The sequence below is a fragment of the Oratosquilla oratoria genome, chromosome 26, assembly GCF_046742065.1.
Source record: "Oratosquilla oratoria isolate Oo_2021 chromosome 26, ASM4674206v1, whole genome shotgun sequence".
Taxonomy (NCBI): domain Eukaryota; kingdom Metazoa; phylum Arthropoda; class Malacostraca; order Stomatopoda; family Squillidae; genus Oratosquilla; species Oratosquilla oratoria.
The window spans coordinates 50,045,306-50,066,163 of NC_134802.1; the positions used below are offsets into that span (position 1 = coordinate 50,045,306).

General features: G+C 40.2%; 1 protein-coding gene across 9 annotated transcripts in view; it reads left to right on the plus strand.

Annotated features, from left to right (window-relative positions):
* Window positions 1–19,209, plus strand: part of LOC143039549 (CTD small phosphatase-like protein 2) — a 96,052-nt gene extending 76,843 nt beyond the window's left edge. For 6 of the 9 annotated variants that reach the window (XM_076209735.1, XM_076209740.1, XM_076209739.1 and 3 more), the window contains exons 2-12: window positions 5,332–5,539; window positions 5,907–6,067; window positions 6,800–6,899; window positions 7,412–7,646; window positions 9,076–9,149; window positions 9,918–10,091; window positions 13,084–13,170; window positions 13,612–13,659; window positions 15,134–15,276; window positions 15,430–15,556; window positions 17,984–19,209. In XM_076209735.1, coding sequence (XP_076065850.1) covers window positions 5,332–5,539; window positions 5,907–6,067; window positions 6,800–6,899; window positions 7,412–7,646; window positions 9,076–9,149; window positions 9,918–10,091; window positions 13,084–13,170; window positions 13,612–13,659; window positions 15,134–15,276; window positions 15,430–15,556; window positions 17,984–18,142 — 1,516 coding nt within the window. In that variant the 3' untranslated portion in view covers window positions 18,143–19,209. Of the gene's footprint in view, window positions 1–1,370; window positions 1,403–3,021; window positions 3,391–5,331; window positions 5,540–5,906; window positions 6,068–6,799; window positions 6,900–7,411; window positions 7,647–9,075; window positions 9,150–9,917; window positions 10,092–13,083; window positions 13,171–13,611; window positions 13,660–15,133; window positions 15,277–15,429; window positions 15,557–17,983 lie in introns of those variants that run through there. The other 3 variants (XM_076209736.1, XM_076209741.1, XM_076209734.1) reach the window with 3 other exon arrangements.
* Window positions 19,210–20,858: the final 1,649 nt, after the last annotated feature.

Below are 20,858 nucleotides of genomic sequence, written 5' to 3' on the forward strand. Positions count from 1 at the left end.
AATGATTAGAGTCACCACCAGCCTCGTTCAAACGAACGTTGATGTGACGGGATGCGTAAAAAGAGGTTTGGGACTAGCTGGTCTGGTTTGGTTGGCTCTGTTCGGGTCCAAAGCAAACTATGTTGGCAGTGTGTTACTCGTGGGGGCTGGATTCCAAGAGGTAAGAAGATTTTTCCCAAGGACGGCTGGGGGAGGAGGAGGAGGAGGGGGGGGGGTCAGGATACGATTCGCGTTGTTTTGATCGAATGCACCGTAGATAATTATGCTCTTTTCGTTCGTGCGTGAATGTGTATCATGGCACGCATACGTTAACAACACAACGCAAACTAAATAAATAAAATCACTCCCATACGTTTTGTGCACACACACACACACACACACACACACACACACACACACACACACGAAATAACAATGTTGTACAACACAGCTAGTCCTTAGCTTACTCTTTTTTATTTTTAATGCTTGTAACTCCATCTTTTTACTGTCATAGTTTTATAATGTTATATTCTTGTAGGCTGGATACTTTCAGCAGTAATGCTGCTATAACCAATAAACCGTATATTTGTATTATTACACACACACTCACTCCCCTCCTACTCCATCGCCGTGGTTGTGTTTGATGTAGCCGTTCTTTGAGGTTGGAAACTTACGTGGTTCACTTTGAGAGGGCATACCATATTGACTTATTGATTGTCGTGTGGTCAAGTCAGTCTCTCTCTCTCTCTCTATCTCAACAGGTGGATTTACTCCACACTCTGGAGTGGATTTCGGGTGCTCCTCATGCACTGTGCAGACGTGCGTGCATCACTATCGTGTGTGTGTGAGGTCGAGAGATGCATTATTGCACAGTGGTGCTGATAACCTGAGGCAATGTGAAATGTTGCGGATTTGACATAAAAGTGAACATAGGTAAAAATGTAGATCGTGGTGGGGTGGAGGTATGGATAGAGTAAAGTAGGTTTCTCAAGACACAGACACACACACACACACACACACACACACACACACACACACACACACACACACACACACACACACACACACACACACACACACACACATCGATCGGGTCACATGAACTCGTAACTCATCTTGGAGGGTAATAGATGTCGATCAGTAGTCTAACACATAGTCCAAGACTGGTGAATCACACACACACACACAAAGGGAGAGGGAAAGAGATATTAAAATATGCAGCATTGTTCCTTACACAGAACGAAGAATATAAAAACTATCGAGAGCCTCCAAAGGGTACCAACCATGTTGGCCCGTTGCCAGAAAGGCAGACCCTATAAGGAAAGATTGGAAATACTGGAACTGCCATCATTACAAGAAAGAAGAGAGAGCATGATTGTGGTGTTGAGATCACTGTCAGCCCGACAATGGTGGTTTGCAAAATGTAAATCTCCCTACCTTGCGTTTTAGACATCCCTTGCTTCCATCTTACAGGGGCTGTTAGGTATCTCTCTCTCTCTCTAACTTTGTATTTCCTCTTCTTTTTCACGTGAGCAAAATTTATTTACGATAAAACATTTAATGAATAAGTACGACGTAGAAACGCATCTAACATCATGGGGAAATAAGAAGTTATTCTTTAATATATATATATATATATATATATATATATTAATATATATATATATATATATATATATATATATATATATATATATATATATATATATATATATATATATATATATTATTTTATTATTTATTTATTCATTTATTATGAAAGGCAAAATGACGACAAGCGTCAGCGTCGGGGGTCTTTGTATATTGTCCCAAACTCCGTGACTCGAAGGCGGGGGGGGGGGGGGTTGTCATCGTGACGTCATGTCGTTAGTTTTCTTTCCTGTCGTTATTGCGCGCCCTACACGGTCAATTATTGCGCAGTATTCCGTGTTGCGCAATATTATTGACGCTGTAAGGAGAGTATTGAAGAATGACAATATATTGAAGACATCAAATGTAAAGTTTAATCACATGTGCCTCTTCAATACCATCCTTATATAGTCGACAATATTGTACAATACGCGGAATATTGCGCAGTGATATTGATCGCTTTGGTCCTGTTTTAAACCTTGATTACGAGTTACCAAAATATTGGTTATTATTACTACTCCATCCTGACTATAATATAGTGACATTAGATGAGAAAACGGTAGCGTGTGGAGGGCATAGAATAATGTATCCTTGGGTTTGTCGTAGTCTTGTAAACATACATTATTGGAAGAAGTAACTACAAAAAATAGGTTATCTAGTTCTGCATTGTCACTGATGTTTGTCAAAGATTCGGATCCTTGTAAGAATATTATATAAACTGTAGTGTAACGGACAGTAAAAACACAGTTCTATATATATATTCTGAGTATTGTAAGTCTGTACATATCGGCTAAGAAATGTGATTACTGGTTTGAGAAGTTCACAACAGAAACAAACGGACGGGTTACGTCGGCTCCCCAGCACCAGGAAAGCAGTGAAGTTTGGCCTTGAATATCATTCACTCCATGGCCGTTCCTATGTACTGAGCTGTAGTGCGAATAGAGAGAGACTGTCGGTTTGGTTTTGCGAATGTCGTCTATCGTTGTCGCTGAGATTTACCGCCAATGTTTTCATATTCTGAGACATGTCTCTTGTTTTCGGCCATGTTTTGCAAACACACCATATTTATGTTTGTACGTGATTATTTACCTACGAGTCGCTAAACTGTTGTGTAATCCTGTCGATTTCTTGGGTGTAAAAATGACATCATCCAGTCGACTTCGGTTGTCTTTTTGTATAGTTGCGTGCGTTCACGTGTAGTATGCGGTTGCTAAGTGCTTAAAACATCACCGATTTATTTCTTCATTAGACAAGTTTATTTTCATTTTTGAACGTACTTTTCGGATTGAGTATGTAAGCGTGAAGTGTGTTAAAAATGTCCGTACTCGCAAAATTGTGTTTTGGTGTGCACGCTTTTGTAATGGCGGGCTGGCTTGGCGGCCTGGCATGTGTCGGTTCGTCTGTTAGTATCTCGTTGGTGTCCGCAGATTGTATACGTAGCTTGGCGCGCTCAGCACCGAGAATGTTTGCGGCGCACGCAACGAGTAATAGCACTAGAAGTGTGCAGCTTTCCCAAGTTGACAGTATTGGGACGTCGATAAACCTTATGTAATAGGACCAAGGTTCTCGCCCGTTTAAATACTGGTGTACATCGGAAATGACAATATTCTTATCTGTGGACCTTGGAAAGACAGTAACCAGTGTTCGAAAAGACCTGTGTACGTTCGATGTATATAGTCGAAAGAGACAGAGCAATGTTGATATTCCGGAATGCTCTATGAGACTTTAAGACGGCGTGTGTCGAGTGGGTGTGTGGTTTGTCCTAGCAGCGGTCCATATAAGGTGGGTGAGGGACTGTTTGCATACCTGTGTTAACAAAATTGACAGAAGCGACCAGTACGGTGCCTAAATAGAACTGTCAGACATTAAGCGTGACATTATATCATAGGAATTAATCGAGGTAGCTATGAACTCGTAACAGGATGAAGTGGCTTTGATTTTCCGAGTCGACAGAACCTGTAAAACCATGGAATGGCATTGTATAGTGCAAGACAAGTTGTAACTAGCCAGTCTGGAATAACTTGAAAGGACAAGATGCGTAGGCAAGCCCAGTGCTGCCTTGCAGGACAGAATGCTAGACTCTTGGTGCTCTGTATTGTGTTGCCTTGCACTTGGAGTAGATCTTCCTATAATTGTATCCTATTGGCTTGTAACTACCAATACTCTGTAGAAACTACTACTTGAATTGTATTTCCCTTTCATTTGTGCTATCTCTCCCCCTCCCTCTCCCTCTCTTACCCCCTATCTCTCTCTCTCTCATTCTCTTTCCAGTTATATCCCAAAGTTTAGCATAGTTCACCTTGGTCTTGGACCATGTGATCAGCTATTACTCTCGTGGATTAAATTTTCATTTAATTGTTACCTTTAACTTCACCAAAGGAAATACCCCACAATGGCTTCCTGATCCTTCTACGGATCTCCCTGGAAAGAAACTTTGGGCTTGCGTGTACGCATGTGTGTGTGTTTTGTATTGGTGTGGGATTGTTTCTGTGTCACCAATATAAATTGGTAGGTAGAGGGAAGCAGTTGTTTATTGACAGCATATAACTAATTTTTTCATGGCTGATGGGAACAACTGAATTGAATGGAGTAACAAGAAAATTTGAATGTTCTTAATTACAGAAGCAAAATTATAACTGTGGTGATTATGGTTCAAAATTTCATGAAATTTTTGGGATAATGAATACTTTGAATAACTGGAACACCAAATGGTAATACAAGAAATATACAAACGAGCCCTTGAAATCATACATAAAAATTTGTCATATCAGATTTGAAAGACATCCTAGGAAATTGAATAACAAAATTTGCAGTACAGTATTTGGGTACCGAACATGTGTAATTGATATTTGAACTCATACAGTATCAGCCCAATGTATATCTTGGATACATGCTGGTGTCAGCAATTTGTCTTAAAAATAACTTAAAACGAAGGTATAGCGTGAAAAAAGTACTCGCAGTTGAATATATCTTGCATCTGTGACCATTTTCAGTATGAAATTGAGGAGACAGGGTAAGGTGGAAAATTTAGCGTATTCTTCCCACTCATTCACATTGTCCATGCATATTATGAAATAGGACATAACCATAATTATTATGCATGTACAGTATATACCATCATATTGGATTCTTCATGCACATCATGTAACTAAAAAAGAAATAGTTTATGAAAGGAACAGCGTTAAAACTGCCAAAATTTTACCTAAAATGTGAAAATTATGTGTTGCCAGTTCTACCTCCATCAGTGTTGAAATGTTATAAAAGGGAAGTTCTTAGTCGATCCATGGGAAAAGAAATATGTTATGTACAATGAGACATTTACATCTCGTTAGAATTTTATATACCTGCCAACTGGGTTTGCAAAGCTCCAACCATGTCTTGTGGTGATGTATGGGAACCATGCAGCATTTGTCGTTGGTGCTCAAGCTAGTTGAATGTTGCGGAGTTGAATTAATGCCATTGATGCTGCATGAGATAGAATCATGATGCTCTTCATTTATATATATATATATTGAAATTGAATGGGACCAAAAATATGTAAGGTAGAAAAAGTATATATATTTTTCTGGGATATGGGATTGATTTATGTACAAGTTTTTGTGTGAAAGTGAGACTGAGAAACTTTAAAGACTGACATTTTCTCCAAAGTTGACTGTCTTACTGTTGACATACTATCATGTTGAAGCCTTCTTTAATCTTATTCATCGTTTTTGTTGTTTTCAGGTATGTTGTAAAGCTGAGGATGAACCTCCGTTACCGTGTGAGTCGTAGGCAGCGCAGCAGCCCAGGCTCAACTACCAGTGGTGGTGGCGGGCGGTCTGGCTCCCCCACAGCCTTTGCACAGCACCAACACACACTTAAGCTTTGCTCTCGGTCTGTTTCACCACCCAGACCCTATCGCACCTGTAGGAAAACTGGGTCTATAGATGAGGTAGGTAATGCATACATGGTATATTTGATGTACTTACTGTAACATGCACTGTATAACTAAATTCTTAGGGTTAACATTCATGAAAAAATAAGATAGAGAAACTAAAATACATGTGTGGGGAAATATATATTGTTTGTGGAATAGAGACGTACTGTTGGAGTGTAATTTTATATACTCAGTAAATTTAATTATGGCAGATATCAGAAATGATTCAAGCAGGAAAATAGTCATTGAATGTAATAGTTTGTGATTACTTTTTATGTATACTCATTTTGTACTGTAAACAGGGCAGGTGGGAAGTTGTTAATGAAAGTACTATGTTACTGTATTGTTCTGTTTTGTTATTTTATTTTATTTTTTCCAACAGGTTCAGAATGAGAATTTGGTGATATCACCAGCACAGTTCAATCATCACCACCACCCAAGACCCAAGAGGAATTCGGGTGGTGCTGTCGACAAAGACAATAACAATCTCATTCCCTCACCCCCGGGGTCACCGCTGAAACCGAAGCCTCTTAGAGTGAGCAGGTTAGTCAGATTCCCTTGTTCACATGCACTCTCACACAGTAAGACTACTTACCTCCTGACAACAGTGAATCCATGAAGCAGTTATCAATTTCAAGCCCTTTTCACATCATACTGAGCCTTGCATCTCACACACACAATCCTCTTCCCTCACAAGAAAACTCTTTGGGAAAGAGAAAAGAAACTTTGTATACATAAAATAATAAGAGGCTCCTAGGAGCAGTGGACAAGATGCAGGGATGACCCATCATCCAGGAAGTGCCAAGATAAGAGGGAGGGTAAAGGGGAGTGGAGTATGTAGAAAATGGAATGGGTGGGAGTGGTTTCTATGCCTTTTTCTTTTGGCTACCTCCCATGTAAGGGGGAAAAAAAGCCTTTGGTATGTAATAAGAGGCTGCACCAAATCACCACAAACATGTGGATGGGCTTGAGGATCATTGGTCGTCAGTGTAAGGCCGTAGGTTTTGCCAGTGAAACTTGAGGCAACAACTGTTATTACAAGAGTAATGCTAGCTTGCCACTTAAGTTCTTAATATATCCTCTCTCCATTTTTCATTCCTTAGTTTGATACAATTTTATTTGTTCAAGGAATGAATGCCTTTTCCAGTATTTTAGCTCTATGAAGTTGTAAAACAGTGAAGATATTTATCCATTATAGTATGTTAAATTGAATTAGTATTTCAAATGCATAGTACTTGTTTGAATAAGGGTGTGAATGATTACTTTTTATTGTAGACGATTGAACGAGTCCCCATCGGAATATAGAAGGCATCCTTTAAGACGACAACAGAGAACGCGCAAACCAAGAACAATGAGATCAGCTGAACGTAAAAAGGTAAGAAATTTTGGATTTAGTTATAAAATTTTACATTTATCCTGAAATAGCTCACTTTCTTGTTTCTCTCCTTTCTTTCTGTTCCTCTCTCTTATTATGTGAAGGCCCCTTGGGTACAAGGGGAATGTCTGTCAAGCAGGTAATGGAGAGGGCAATATGTAGGTATTAGTGGAGAGTTGTGAATGGATGAGAAATTGAGGTAACCAAAAAGGGTTTCTTGACCGTTTTGTAATTTAAGTAAATGAGAGGAAGGGAGAGTTTCAATGTAATGAAACAGTAAGGGTAACCAGCTTTAGCTCTCAGGTCTTCTATGGAGGTGGTGTGTCTTGTTGCATTTCTCCTGACCCAGTTAGTGGTTGGGTTATAGGGATGACCCTTCATCCACAAGGAGGTAAGATAAAAGGGACAGCAAATAGGTTCGAGATGAAAGGCAGGTGTATTCCTTGACTAGGCTACCTCCTTTATCAGGAAAAGGACCATTTTGGTATATTTTTTTTATTTTTTCTCCAAAGGTGCTTACAGAGGTGAGTGAGAAGCAGAACTCGGCCTTGAATACTTCTATATTTTCACCGGTGTATGCAGCCCCTAACTTGGAAGAGGGTGCAATACGGGCAGAGGAGGTGCAAGAGGATGAGGAAGGAACAGACATTGCAGAATTATCTGCAAGAATTGATCTTGAAAGTGTGGCAGCAGGGGTCGCAGCACGGATTCCAAACATTTTGGATCATAATCCAGCAACACCTCAAGGTTAGTCTCTTAAGCGTTATCAGTTGCACAGTGTGTAGGTACTATTGGAGAGTAATTGTGAGTGGATGAGAAATGAAGTTAACCAATCTATACATGGATGGGGTGGTGCAAGAGGCAAGTGCAAGGGTAATGGGCCAGGGATTGGAGATGGTTAAAGAAAATGGAGAAAATTTGGACATAAGGAAGTTAGTGACCAAATTTGGGAAGGTGTGCGAAAGTAGTAAGGTGAAGTGTACAAGAGGAGAAGGTGGCAGCAAATTGGAAATGATTATTAAGGGAGAAAGGCTGGAGGAAGTGGATAGCTTTAGATACTTTGTAGAATGAAAGAAGCAAGTAAATGCCTTGGAGGATTAAAAAATGTAAATGTAATGAGAAATAGACATTTGGGAATGGATGCTGAGAGGAGGTTGTATGGAGTGATTGTCCCAACAGTGCTGAATGGGGAAGAATCATAAAATATAAGAGAGGAAGAGCTGAAATGTGTTTGAGATGAAATGCCTGAGAAGTATGGTAGGGGTTACAAGGCAGGAGAGCAGGGGTGGAAAGGGAGTTGGGAGATTGATGTATAAGTATTGTGATGATTTAGACACATGGAAAGAATTTGTGAAGAAATATTGTTAAAAGAAGTGTGGAAAGCAGAGGTGGATGGGGTGGCCAAGGATGAGATAGAAGGATGGGGGTAAAAGGGGCATTGCAAAAGAGGGGGAGGTCTGATAAGGGTTAGTGGAGAATGGTTGTGTATGGATGATGCCGTGATGCATGAAAGGGAGTGGGTGGAGGATGGGAATGTTAGAGATGTATGTGTGAATAGTTTGACAAACCGAAGGGATTCTCATCTTCTCTTTCTGCATGAGGGGACGGAGATGGGGCGTCGCTGATTAAATGAAGTGGCCTTGCTGTGAATGTGCTGTCTTCTGCATTGCTTCAGTCCGAAGGCAGTGGGCAAGATGCAGGGATGATCTGTCATCCACAAGGAGCCAAGAAAAGATGGAGGGAGGGGTGGTGAATGAAAGTGGAGTTTGTGGGGATGTAATGGGTGGGAGTGGATTTATGTCAAAGTCAATCAGTTGGTTAGTTACGATGCTTTCAGTATCATTCAGGGAAAGCATCAAGTTATTTTGTTGGAACTTTTGATTTTACATAAGTACATTATGCAGAATTATTTGCCCGTTAATTTGTATAACTAGTTATTTAGAAACAAGTCAACCTTTTTGGTTTTAAAGGCATAACTTAATTCGTAGCATGTCTAGGGTAATCAAATCCTCAGATGAGAGCAGGCATAGGTACCATCTCCCACAGTACCTTTAAAGAGTGGAAGAATGCTTGAGGTCATCCTCAGCCAATGGGGTTAATTCATAAATGGTACACGATTGTTTTAGGTATTTGAGAAGAGACAAGGGTATTACTTAAATGTATTATTATTTTACAGAGCCTGAAGAATCATCGTTGATGATTTGTCAAGCTACACCTGTCACAAACATTGAAAACAAAGAAAATTATGAGGTAAGTTTCCTTGAATGCTAATGTAGGTAGTCGCATGCATCTTACTTTACCCAATGCTTTGGGTTTTCTGAGTAAAGGAAACGAGTAAATTAGTCCGTCTATCCTTTGACCCAGGTGTCTTTTGGAGGAGACCCATGGATTTCAGGTAACTGACAACAGCCACTGGGTGGGTGGGACCATAAGTTACACATGGAAGAAAATGTTAATGTGATGCGTCGTCTGTGTGGTGGTTGCATCTTGGGCAGGTTGACTTGGGGACCAGGCCTATTCTGTATTGATACTGTCTTAAAGTTGGATGATGTCTTGAACACAAATATGCTGTTTCTTGCTACAGTGCCCCTGACCATTCACAAGGAGCAAAGATGGAAGGGGCCACAAGTGGGTTTTGGATGGGTGAGGAATGGGATGTGTAGATATACTTTGACTTGGACATCCACCATGAAGTGAGAAAAGGCCTTTCATATATACATGCATATGTATGTACCATATCTCTTAACTTACCATTTTGTTTCTAATCTGAATACACCACTGTTGCCTTACCTGGACAACAATTTCCATCCTTTAATGACTTATGGGCCAATCCATTAGCTGTTACTTGTTACTAGGAAGCCATGGGTCTTCTGCATGAGAAATGTGTGGTTGTGGATTAAGTGGTTTAAAATCTGAACTAATTTCAGTTTTCCAGAAATCAGTAGTGAAAGAAAGTTCCTCATCCCATTCATTCCCATCTCATACATCCTTTTCACCACTTTTCTGTTTTCTTTGCAGGCCAGTAGTGTTTATGAAAATAATGTGGAAGAAGGATATGAAGAATGGGAGTCTTTTGACCCCTATTTCTTCATCAAACACTTGCCTCCACTCACTGCAGAGATGAGAGCTCGAAACCCTGCTCTTCCTCTCAAGACTCGCAGTTCTCCAGAATTCACCCTGGTCTTGGACCTGGTAAGTGCCTTTTTGTTGTGTCTTGTTCGTCATGGAAGGTGAAGATTACTTGTGTTGTATCTATTGTTTTGTTGAGACTGTTGACGAAGGTTGAAAAGATGGGTATAGTTCAGATTTTATTCCCGACAGGTTTTGCCCAAAACTTTCAAATAAAAGAAACTTAATCTTAATCCAGTCAGGAAAAAACTTGGAACTAGACCTGTGTCTTCTTTTTTTCACCTTTTTATATTGTTAGGTTAAAAGATGAGGTGAGAGCAGTTTGGCACCTGGTTTAGATGGAGTGTCTAAAAAGGAGAGGTACAGTGATGGTGGACTGGCAGAGTGCCTGTATAGTTCTGGTTTACAAGGTAAAGGGGACAAGTGTGAGTTGTGATTTCAGAGGGATCAGTTTCTTGAGTGTAGTTGGGAAGGCTAAGATAAGAGGGAGGGCGGAGTGTATTCAGGGATGGAATGGGTGGGAATGATTCTATGCCTTTTCCTTTTTGGCCATCTCCCTTGTAAGGGGGAAAAAGCCTTGGTATATGTATGTAGTTGGGAAGGCTTATGATTGAGATGATTAGGAGGAGATAAAAGGCACTTTGTATATGTAGAGGTGCTCAGATGAGAGGGAGGGGTGTGGAGTGTATTTAGGGATGAAATGGGTGGGAGTGTTTTTATGCCTATCCCTTTTTGGCTACCTCCCTTGGTATATGTATGCTAGATTGTGATATTTTGTAAAGGTTAAATGTTTATATAAGCTTCTTAAGGATTGTAGCGAGAGACAAGTGAAATATAGGGACAGTGTGCAGTTTAAAAGGAACAAGTATATAACATGAGTTGTATGTACATTTTCATGCAAAGCATACCCTAATTATTTGTTGAAGGAATGTACAAAAAGGGGATGGACTCTCAATGATTGCCCTGTTTAGTTGTCTTTTATGGAACCATCCGGCGCTTGGCCTTCGAGCTAAAAACTCCCTAAATCAATCAGTCTTTTATGGAACCAGGGATGGGTTGAAGTACAGTACTGAAGTCAAGTACCTAGCTGTTTTTCCAAGTACAGTACATGCTGAACAAGTATTTTTTAATTGTAGAAGAGTCCTGTTACAGATTCAAAAAGAATTAAAGTAAGTTTTCACATACTGATGAGTACGCTGTTAAAATGCAGGATTTGAAATAGAAAAATTAATGGATTTTTTTTTTTTTTTTAGCACATCACTACTTTTATTCCCCACCGACTCCATTCCCATTCACGACCCATAGCTTAGCTCCACACGGATGACTGGTTATCCCTGTATCCTACCCACTGTACTAGGTCAGAAGATTGTAGTACAGGTGTAATATGGATTTAATCTCCACAATAGTAATAAGAGGCCAAAGGCCAGCTATTTCTACACAACAAAATCCTTGTCCCCCATTGCTGCAATGATTATACCATGCTTTGGATCTAACTACAAGTACCATTGAATTTTTAAACTAAGTACATGAGATGTGAGATAGGTACATGGTAAGATACTAAATACATGATAGATCTGTACTCAAGTACATATACTTTGACCCAACCCTGTATGGAATGCATGGTAATATGGTGGCAACAGTAACACCATTCCAAAACCGAACAAAGACCCAACAATACCAACATCGCACCGCCCAATCGCACTTCTCTGCACCCCCTCTAAAGTCATTGAACGCCTAATACTTAAACTTGTCACACCACATATTCCCCTTGCTGACTCGCAACACGGTTTTAGGCCACTACATTCCACAAACACTCTTCTGATAAACCTCACACAAAGAATTTTAGATGGCATCAATTCAGATAGGCCTCACCACAGAACACTTCTTATAACATTAGTAAAGCTTGAAGCTATCCCCCGCCACAACCTAACAAATAAAATATATAACACAGACATGCACAATAACACCAAAAGATGGCTGGCCAATTATCTGGTAGGTAGGAATGCTTACGTGTCATATAATGGCCAATCATCGCACATCAGAAACATTAAGAATGGAGTACCACAGGGCTCGGTTCTATCCCCCACACTCTTTAATCTATACATACATGACTGACCCACACCAGACACCTCAGAAATACAAATCTCTTCCTGTGCAGACGACATAACAATCACATGCACACATCGTAACACAGACAAAGCTGCAGAAAATAATCCAGCCATACCTTGATACACTCAACACATGGTTCATCACAAACAGACTCAAAATAGCTCTAACCAAATCTACAGCAACATTTCTCACCAACTGGACAAAAACACAAATACATACCTCAACAACACACAAACACACCGAAAATTCTTGGTGTAACATACGATACATCCATGTTTTTGAAACAACACATCACAAACAAAAAACAAATACACACCATTTACACCATGAAACAATCCTCAAAGTCGAGGACCACCTCGACATGAGAGGCACACAAACACTTGCTGCACCCATCACACCTGTATCACACACAGATACTCTTCTCTTCCTCCACAACCACAAAATACCAGCCTCTGGAAACATATCATTCACTGCTCCATTAACACACTGAAAGACAACACACTGCTGCATGCCAGACCCCCTGATGTCCACCCTTCTGAATCCTCTCTCCCACGGAAGGACAGAGTCCACCTGGCCAGACTGCGGTGCGGCCACCACCCAGCACTTCTAAGCTACCAGAAGAGGCTGGATGACCGCATTGTGAACAGCTGCCCAGGATGTAACACTTCACCCCATACCATACAACACAATGGTAGACTGCATTATACACAATCATGCACGCAAACAACACAACATACACTCTATAAAGGATTTGTGAGAAAACCCAGTTTTGGCTGTGGCATTCCTTGGGGAGACGGGACTGCTCGGACAGACAGTCAAGGGAACGACAACAACAACACATACACATCTTATTTAAAAATGACTGAGTATATCTGAATAACAAATGGAACCGATTCTCTTCATATTGATGACACTGGCATTTGTAAACAATTGTTTTGTCTTCTAGGATGAGACTCTAGTTCACTGCAGCCTTCAGGAGCTTGAAGATGCAACTTTAAGCTTTCCAGTTGTGTTCCAAGATGTTCATTATCAGGTGTGTATCATTTACACTTTATTTTCATCAGCTTGAAATCCCCAAGCCCATTGTGTCTTACTACCTTGTAGAGTAAGGAGTAAAATACAAGGGAAAATTTGTATTGACATAGTTATTTCAAAATTCACTGCTAAAACAGAGACTTGTAAGTGCTAATAATTGTCACATTTGCTTGCTTCTCATGGCATTCTGTCCTCCCTCTACCATGTCTTTGATGTGTAGGCTTAAGGTTGTATATCAAAAGTGAGGCCTACAATTTTTAGGTTATTTTCCAATGGGTTTGGGCATTTCCTTAACTTATGGTTGTTCATACTTGGAATTTGAGGGAGGCAGAAAGGAAAAGCTGAAACAGCAAGAAGTGTTTACAAAGTATGGATAGCTATATATGTGTGTGTGTGTCTGTGTCTGTCTACCTGTCTTGCACCATTGTTTCTGACCCAGGGCAGTGAGCAAGATACAGGGATGACCCATCATCCAGGAGAAGCCGAGGTAAGAGGGAGGGAAGGGGATGGAATGGATGGGAGTTATTTTTATGCCTTTGTTTTTTGGCTACCTCTACTTTCTACTGGTGAAGGAGAAAAAAAAACGCTGAATATAAAAATAACACTACTTACATGATTACAATTTTTTTTGTAAGAATAGACATTTGGTCAAATAACAGGCACTGTACACTTGAGAATACCAAATTCCACTAATAACGAGTGTTTTCTTGAAAGTAGAAGAGTTCCTGAGTTGATTGGAGCAAAACTGCCAAATCTGTAAAGAAAAGAATAAGCGGTTAATTTTGTTATGTACAAAATCACAAATTTTTGGTGTGAAAGGAAGGCTATATCAATAGTAGTATACTTATTAGATCTGGATGAAATTTTCCAGAAGTCATCTACAATAATCCTAGATGACGACAAAACCTTAGAAAATTATATTTAGTGACTATAAACTAAAGAAAAAAGGCTTAGTTTCAATGTAACCCTTACTGTGCGCAATTTACGTAAAAGAAAGGCATATTTAGAGTAATAATTGATGGATATGCATGAAATTTTGCAAAAGTAATTTACAATGGCCCTAGATGAGGATAAAAAATATTAATTATATTTAGTAAGTATAAACTGGTAAAAAAAAATCATTCGTGAAACTTACCACGCGCAATGGCACTGGTCACAGATGTAGTTGACATGCGAGTTACATGCAGGTTTATGGCACTTTGCACACAAAAGCTTGGTCCTGGCATTAGAAGAGGAAGGTCAGAGAGGGCATATGCCTCAAAAGTCACTATAGAAGGCTCTTCTTCATCGCTACTCACGAAAAGGGCCTGCAAATACTCTTCCTCCGTCAGGCTTCTCTTTGCCATGCTGAAATCTGATAATAGAAAAAAATTGAAAATTAGAAATTAGCCTCAAAATCAAATTTTTGCTGCCCTCCGATCCAATATGGCGATTGGTACGGGTAGCTACACCGTTCACTGATAAACACAATAAAATTATTTCACTAAGTAATAATGCAGTAATGTAAAATGCAAAACTTTTGCAATTGCGTGACTTACCCGAGTAACGGTAGCGTGGTGTCAGATATGCACCATTTACAACTTTGGAGGGCGATAGCGGGTGAAGGTGGCAGAGCAGAGGTAACACACATGTTGCTTTCACCAAGGCCGGTGAATGACTAACGGTCCCTGAAATACAAGCGAGATCATGCCAGGCGTCTCTGCGCAGAAACCAAAAAACGCGTTTTGCACAGCGTCCTGGTGCGGATCTGACACAACACTACCTGTCCAGGGTTAATAGGTGATACCCTCACTCTCCATCCCCATGTGCAGAAATAGAGAAGACGAGGAGAAGTCCCTTTGGGCTGCATCAAAATATCATAACCACTCCCTTCCATTGCCCCAAGACCTACAGCCTCCAGAAAACTCGCTAAAGAGTGTTCAGCCAGTGTGAGACTAATAAATTTCTCCCTTTTCTTCCAGGTGTTTGTAAGAACCCGACCTTACTTCAAAGAGTTTCTAGAACATGTATCGCAACTCTTTGAGGTAATACTTTTTACTGCCAGCAAGAAAGTCTATGCTGACAAACTCATGAATCTCTTGGACCCAGATAGGAAATGGATTAAGTGAGTATGAATTATTGAATTGATAGTAACTGCTTCAATTTGAGTCAAATATTTCTGCATAAAGTTACAGCTCTTAGACTTGTTCTCTTTCATCCAATTGTGTATCGGAACCCTGATTCGTGAGTGTTGCAACATGTTTTAATTATTTTCCAGATACCGATTATTCCGGGAGCATTGTGTATGTGTCCATGGGAACTACATCAAGGACCTCACCATCCTTGGTAGAGACTTGACCAAAACTGTTATCATTGATAATTCTCCACAGGCCTTTGGATATCAGGTAAGTCATATTGATACATTTGTGAGTGATAGAGGTAAGTTATATTGATGTGTGTGGGTAGGTAGGCAAGGCAAGAACAGACCTCAGGGTTAGAGACCTAATATGGTCACGAGGATGTTCTTAGACCAAGGTGTATAGGTATGGCCTTCGACAAATATGGACCCTGTTATACTAAAACTATATACAGTTTCATGAATACCACAATTTCCCTAACTGTATACAGGAAAGGAACCCCACTTGGGTCCTGTTTATGCTGGAATAGTCTGTCTATATACCAAGGGGGTCCCTTCCCCTACAAGGGAGCAAGTCAAAATACATGTACCCACATGAACATTGGCTGGAGTTGTCCTGTACACTAAGGAGGTTATTTGAAGGAACTTGGATCAAGAAGTACAGTGGCTGCAACATATTCCTGGAAATAAGGACAGATTAGTGGCAACAATTTATGACATGTTCAGGGGGATGTCTTTGCTGGTTGCCAGGGCAGAACACTTGTATGCCTTCCATCTGTCATGAGGTGGAGGCCTGTGGCGGGTGATTGTACACAGTGCAGGACATTGTGATCTGTGGAGGGGGTTCAAGAATGATGTACCTTGTTTTGGCATAGTTGTTTTATTTGCCTAAAGGTGGTGTGCAGGTATTGATTACCAACCATGGTTGTTTCCTTGAGAGATGTGCCATCTTAGTCCTTTAAGTGAGCATTCAGGTACCAAAGAGTCGTACATCATGGGCTTTGGAGTTGTGCCAGCTGGTAGGTCTTTCAGACCTCCTGGCGATTCTGTTGAATCAAGTGCCAGGCCTCTGTTAGGATTACAAAGGCGGAGCATGCCGACAGGAGACTTTTGGTCCATATCTAGGTTGGATGCGGAAAAAAAAATGATAAATGAATAAATAAAAACAATAATAATGTTTGGTCATTAACCAAAACTGCAGTGGAGTTAAAACACAGAACTATACTTTAGACTAGATCTGGGTTTCCTTTACATATAAAGAAGTGAGGGAGAAAATGGCGAGATTCCTCTCTTCTCCTGCACCTCGCTTAGCGGGGAAGAACAGCTGATCGGACAATAAATAAATAAATCGATAAAAAATTAATAATCAAACAACCTCCCAACACCCTACTACACCTGTCTACTGTGACAACCCCCATCTTCACGGGCTTAAACAAAGCCCGTGGGAGTGACATTTCACCCCCACCCCATAAAAAAAAATAAAAAAAAAAAACAACACCCCGTCCCCAAAAAGGAACCCCTACAAGGGGTCAGGAACATGTAGCAAGGCAGCTTCATTTGATCAGCAATCCCCCTCCTCCCTGCAGTCAAAACATTATTCCTTCACTCCCTCCCAGCTTACTTTTCTCATTTAAGCAGTTCACTAAGCACCTTGTCCTTTCCCTCTAGAACTTAAAAAAAAACTGACGGGCGATTTTCAGTCTTCCATGTATCCCTGCAGATTTTCTATTATGTACATGGGGCTTCATCTCCATTAGAAAGTCTCCTGCATGGGCCATGTTGGTGTTGACAGTGAAGACAGTTAGACAGTGAAGATTGTTAGTCATTAGCCTTACCAGTTTAGGTGCGGGATCTTGTGATCTCCATTGAGTGTGCAAGTGGGTCAAGGTGGGGACAGCTCTAGTGGTGTTAGGAGTAGATCACAAAATAATGCAGCATGGTACTCAGCAGTTTGATGTTGTACTGACTAGGCTGGCAGCTTCCAAGTGGACCAGGGTTGAATGTCGTATTGAGTGCTGGTACCTGTGATAGAAGAGAATGCGGCAGGGAAGTGGTGGCAGGCAGGCAGTCAGTCATGATAATGGTAGTCAGGCGGCTAGCTGTTGGCAGAGCTAGAGTTGGTGCCCCTAACATTGGGCTTGTTAGATGCTAGAAATGTAGGGGACATGGCCTGGCTGAAGGCAAACTCTGGAAAGGTTAGTTAATGTAGTTGTGCCCCCAACAGGTAAATAAACTCGCTGTGGCCGTGAGAGGATTGGGAGGTGGCCAAAGATAGTTACCTTTGTTCCCTAGGCCGTCTGTCCTTCATGACCCCTCACTACAGGATCAGGTCATGAACCTCAACTGTCCTTTGGGAAATGCACAGCACAGCTGGGGGCTGCAGATGTTCCAGGAGACTTGCCAGTGAGGGAACTGTCCCACAATATGCAGGGGCAGAGATGACCATCCTGAAGGATTTAAGAAAAATGGGTGAAGGATGTGTGCATGCCTTAGTTGGCTACATTCCTTACAAGGGGTTTGATGCTATTTGGTATATAGACCGAAAAATTTCCAAAAGTCGCACAGATGTTAGGGGATTATCTAGGTTTTGTGTATGAAGTGCATTTAGACTTGTGCCCTCCTCCCATAGTGGACAGAGCAGAGGGTCTGTTGTACATGTATATACAAATTAATTTGTCTTTCATTTCATTCACAGTTGAATAATGGCATCCCCATTGAGAGTTGGTTTGTTGATAAGGATGACTGCGAGTTGATGAAACTTCTACCCTTCCTGGAGGCCCTCATTAAGCAAGAGGACGTCAGACCCTTCATCAGGGACAAGTACAAACTCCACTCTTACCTTCCACCAGATTAAGGAGCAGCCACAAGAGGGAACTGCATCTACTGAACCATGGGCATGTGAGGAGAATCAGGGTGGGGAGGGAATGGGGTAAACGGGGTTTTAGTGTAGAGAAAATAAACAAGTCCTTGGGTTTTGTAGATGTGAGGTGTTGTTGGGAGGATTGGAGTTGAATGTGAATAGTAGTTAGCTTAGATTTTTTCCAGTACAACTTGTTCACAGAAGATCCCTTGACGGTTCTTGGCTTTACTGGGAGGAATAATTGAACATTGGATCAGGTTTCCATGACATTTTAATTTTTACCTTTAGGATAAGCTGTTATTTCTGTTGTGATTTTTATAATCAAAATTTTGGAAGATTTTTATTAATTGTAATATGGTGATATAGAAGCTGTTGAGTCCTAATTTCTTTGCCAAAAACAAGTTAAAAGATTATTATATTAAGACAGTTAAAGTAGGACCAAAATAAATTAATGCTGTAATATATTTCATCTTGAGTAATGAAATAGGAACGGTGATATGTTGTAGGTGGTGAGCAGAAATTGCAGCCTTAATCACCTTAAAAAAGAAAAAACGAAAAAAAAAAACAGGAATACAAGAGAATTTTAATGCTAGCATTAGTTATCTCTCTAGTAAGTAAGTCTAGATGAATTGTATTCTAATTGTACAGTACTTGTGAAGAAAACCTTAGTCTTATGCATTGAGTTGACTTTTCCACATAACTACTTGCTTGTATGACTTGTTCTGTATACAAAGCAAGAACCGTGCAGGCCTTGTGAGATTTTTATTGCACCTGGCCTGAGCAACCCATCCACTCCAGATAACCAACCCTGCCTGTACATAGTGCAACCATATCATGGCTTGTATGCACCTTATAACTCATTTGTCTCCATCGTCTGTTTCTCCTTTTTATTTCAAAGATTCCAACAGTATTGGTATACCATAATCAGCTAATATTACATCTATTCTAAATGACCCATCTCATGGGTAAATGGATTTGTGCTAATTCTCGATAAACCTGCTCTGCACAATCTTTCTAGTAATTCTACTCCATGTAACCTTTGTAATAAATGCACTCCGTACAACCTAAACTTTTCAACCAGACCAAATTAAATACATTTTAACTGTGAATCTTGGCCTTTTTATGCAGTTAAGTTAACGAGAAGCATTCCACCCATTTTTTTCTAAAGGATACAAATGATTTTATCCCTTTCATCTTCATGCACAACAATAAGTTTACCTGTGTACAGGACTTAAATCCATAGTATTGAAGCCATTCTATGGATCAGGGCCAGTATACACAGACACGTAGTGCTAAGGTGAAATCTTAATGTACAAATCTCTCCCTTCAACTGTCTCCAGTAAATTGATGCAACATGAATAAAATTTGTGAAAAACTTACCCTCACCATCTTGCCACATGAATTTGTATTTCCAGTGGAAAAATATCTAAACATCAAGGATCATTTAGCTACTTTATACATACTTATCCCAAAAGGTAGGTGAAACTAAGGCATGCACCTACCCTTCACGCATTGTCTTTATCTTTGCTCCATGTGAACAAAGGACCATGTCTGTCCCCTGCCCAGTGCCTAGGTCAGAAGCAATGGAACAAGAAACGGCACCTCCGCAGTAAAGCCCGACAGCCAAAGCTGGATTGACCGCAGTACTTTTATATGGCACCCTTCCTACCTCGTCCACACACAAGTCTGAAAAAAATCCTATTAGGACATTATCATCCATTCACAACCACTCCACTTACACTCATCTCTTGCCCTCCCCTCTGCTTAGATATTCCCCTTTTACCCAAGACCACTTTACCCCATCCATTCATCCTATTCTTGGTTTTCCCATCAAGTTTACTCCAACCTCATCCCTCCACACACTTTTTACTAGTCTTTCTTCACCTTTCCTTCCCATATGCCCAAACCATGCCAGAATTCTTTGGTTACCCCTCTCTGCCAATACAAAGGATTACAAAGGTGGAGCATGCTGACAGGACACCTTTTGGTCACAAACAGGTAAATAGTAAATAATAATGAATTGACATAACTAATAATAAATTAAAATAAAAAACAAATGATAAAACAAAAACAAACATGAAATTATAATCATTACAGCATCTTGCTTAGGTGTTTATCTAAATGATTTTTAAAGCCTCGAACTGAACTACATTGCACTACCTGTGCAGGAAGTTTATTCCATTCATTTACTACACAGTTGGCAAAGTTGTTTCTACCTACTTCCAAATTGAATCTATTTCCGGACAGTTTGAGACCATTGTTTCTTGTCTAATTCTCATTCAATGTGAAAATTGTCACTTTTGATGTTGTCAATTCCCTTTAGAATTTTAAAGACCTGTATCAAGTCACCTCTGAGTCTATGCTCTTTTAGGGAAAACAGATTCATATGTTTTAGTCGATTTTCGTATGATTTATTTTTGATATTTGGAATCAGTTTTGTGGCTCGCCATTGTACTTTTACCAGTCTGTCAATGTCTTTAATGAGATTCGGTGACCATACAGAAACAGCATATTCCAAATGTGGACGAACTAACGTTTTATATAGCTTGTTAACGAGTGATGGACTTTTGAAATCAAAAGATTGTACAATCAGTCCTAGAATCTTATTTGCTTTCTCAGAAGTTGAAGCTTAAACCAGCTCACTGTGAATGTACACAAAAGGAGTTTGAGTCACTCACTACTCATTCTCCTGTGTATCTGTGGTCAGTTC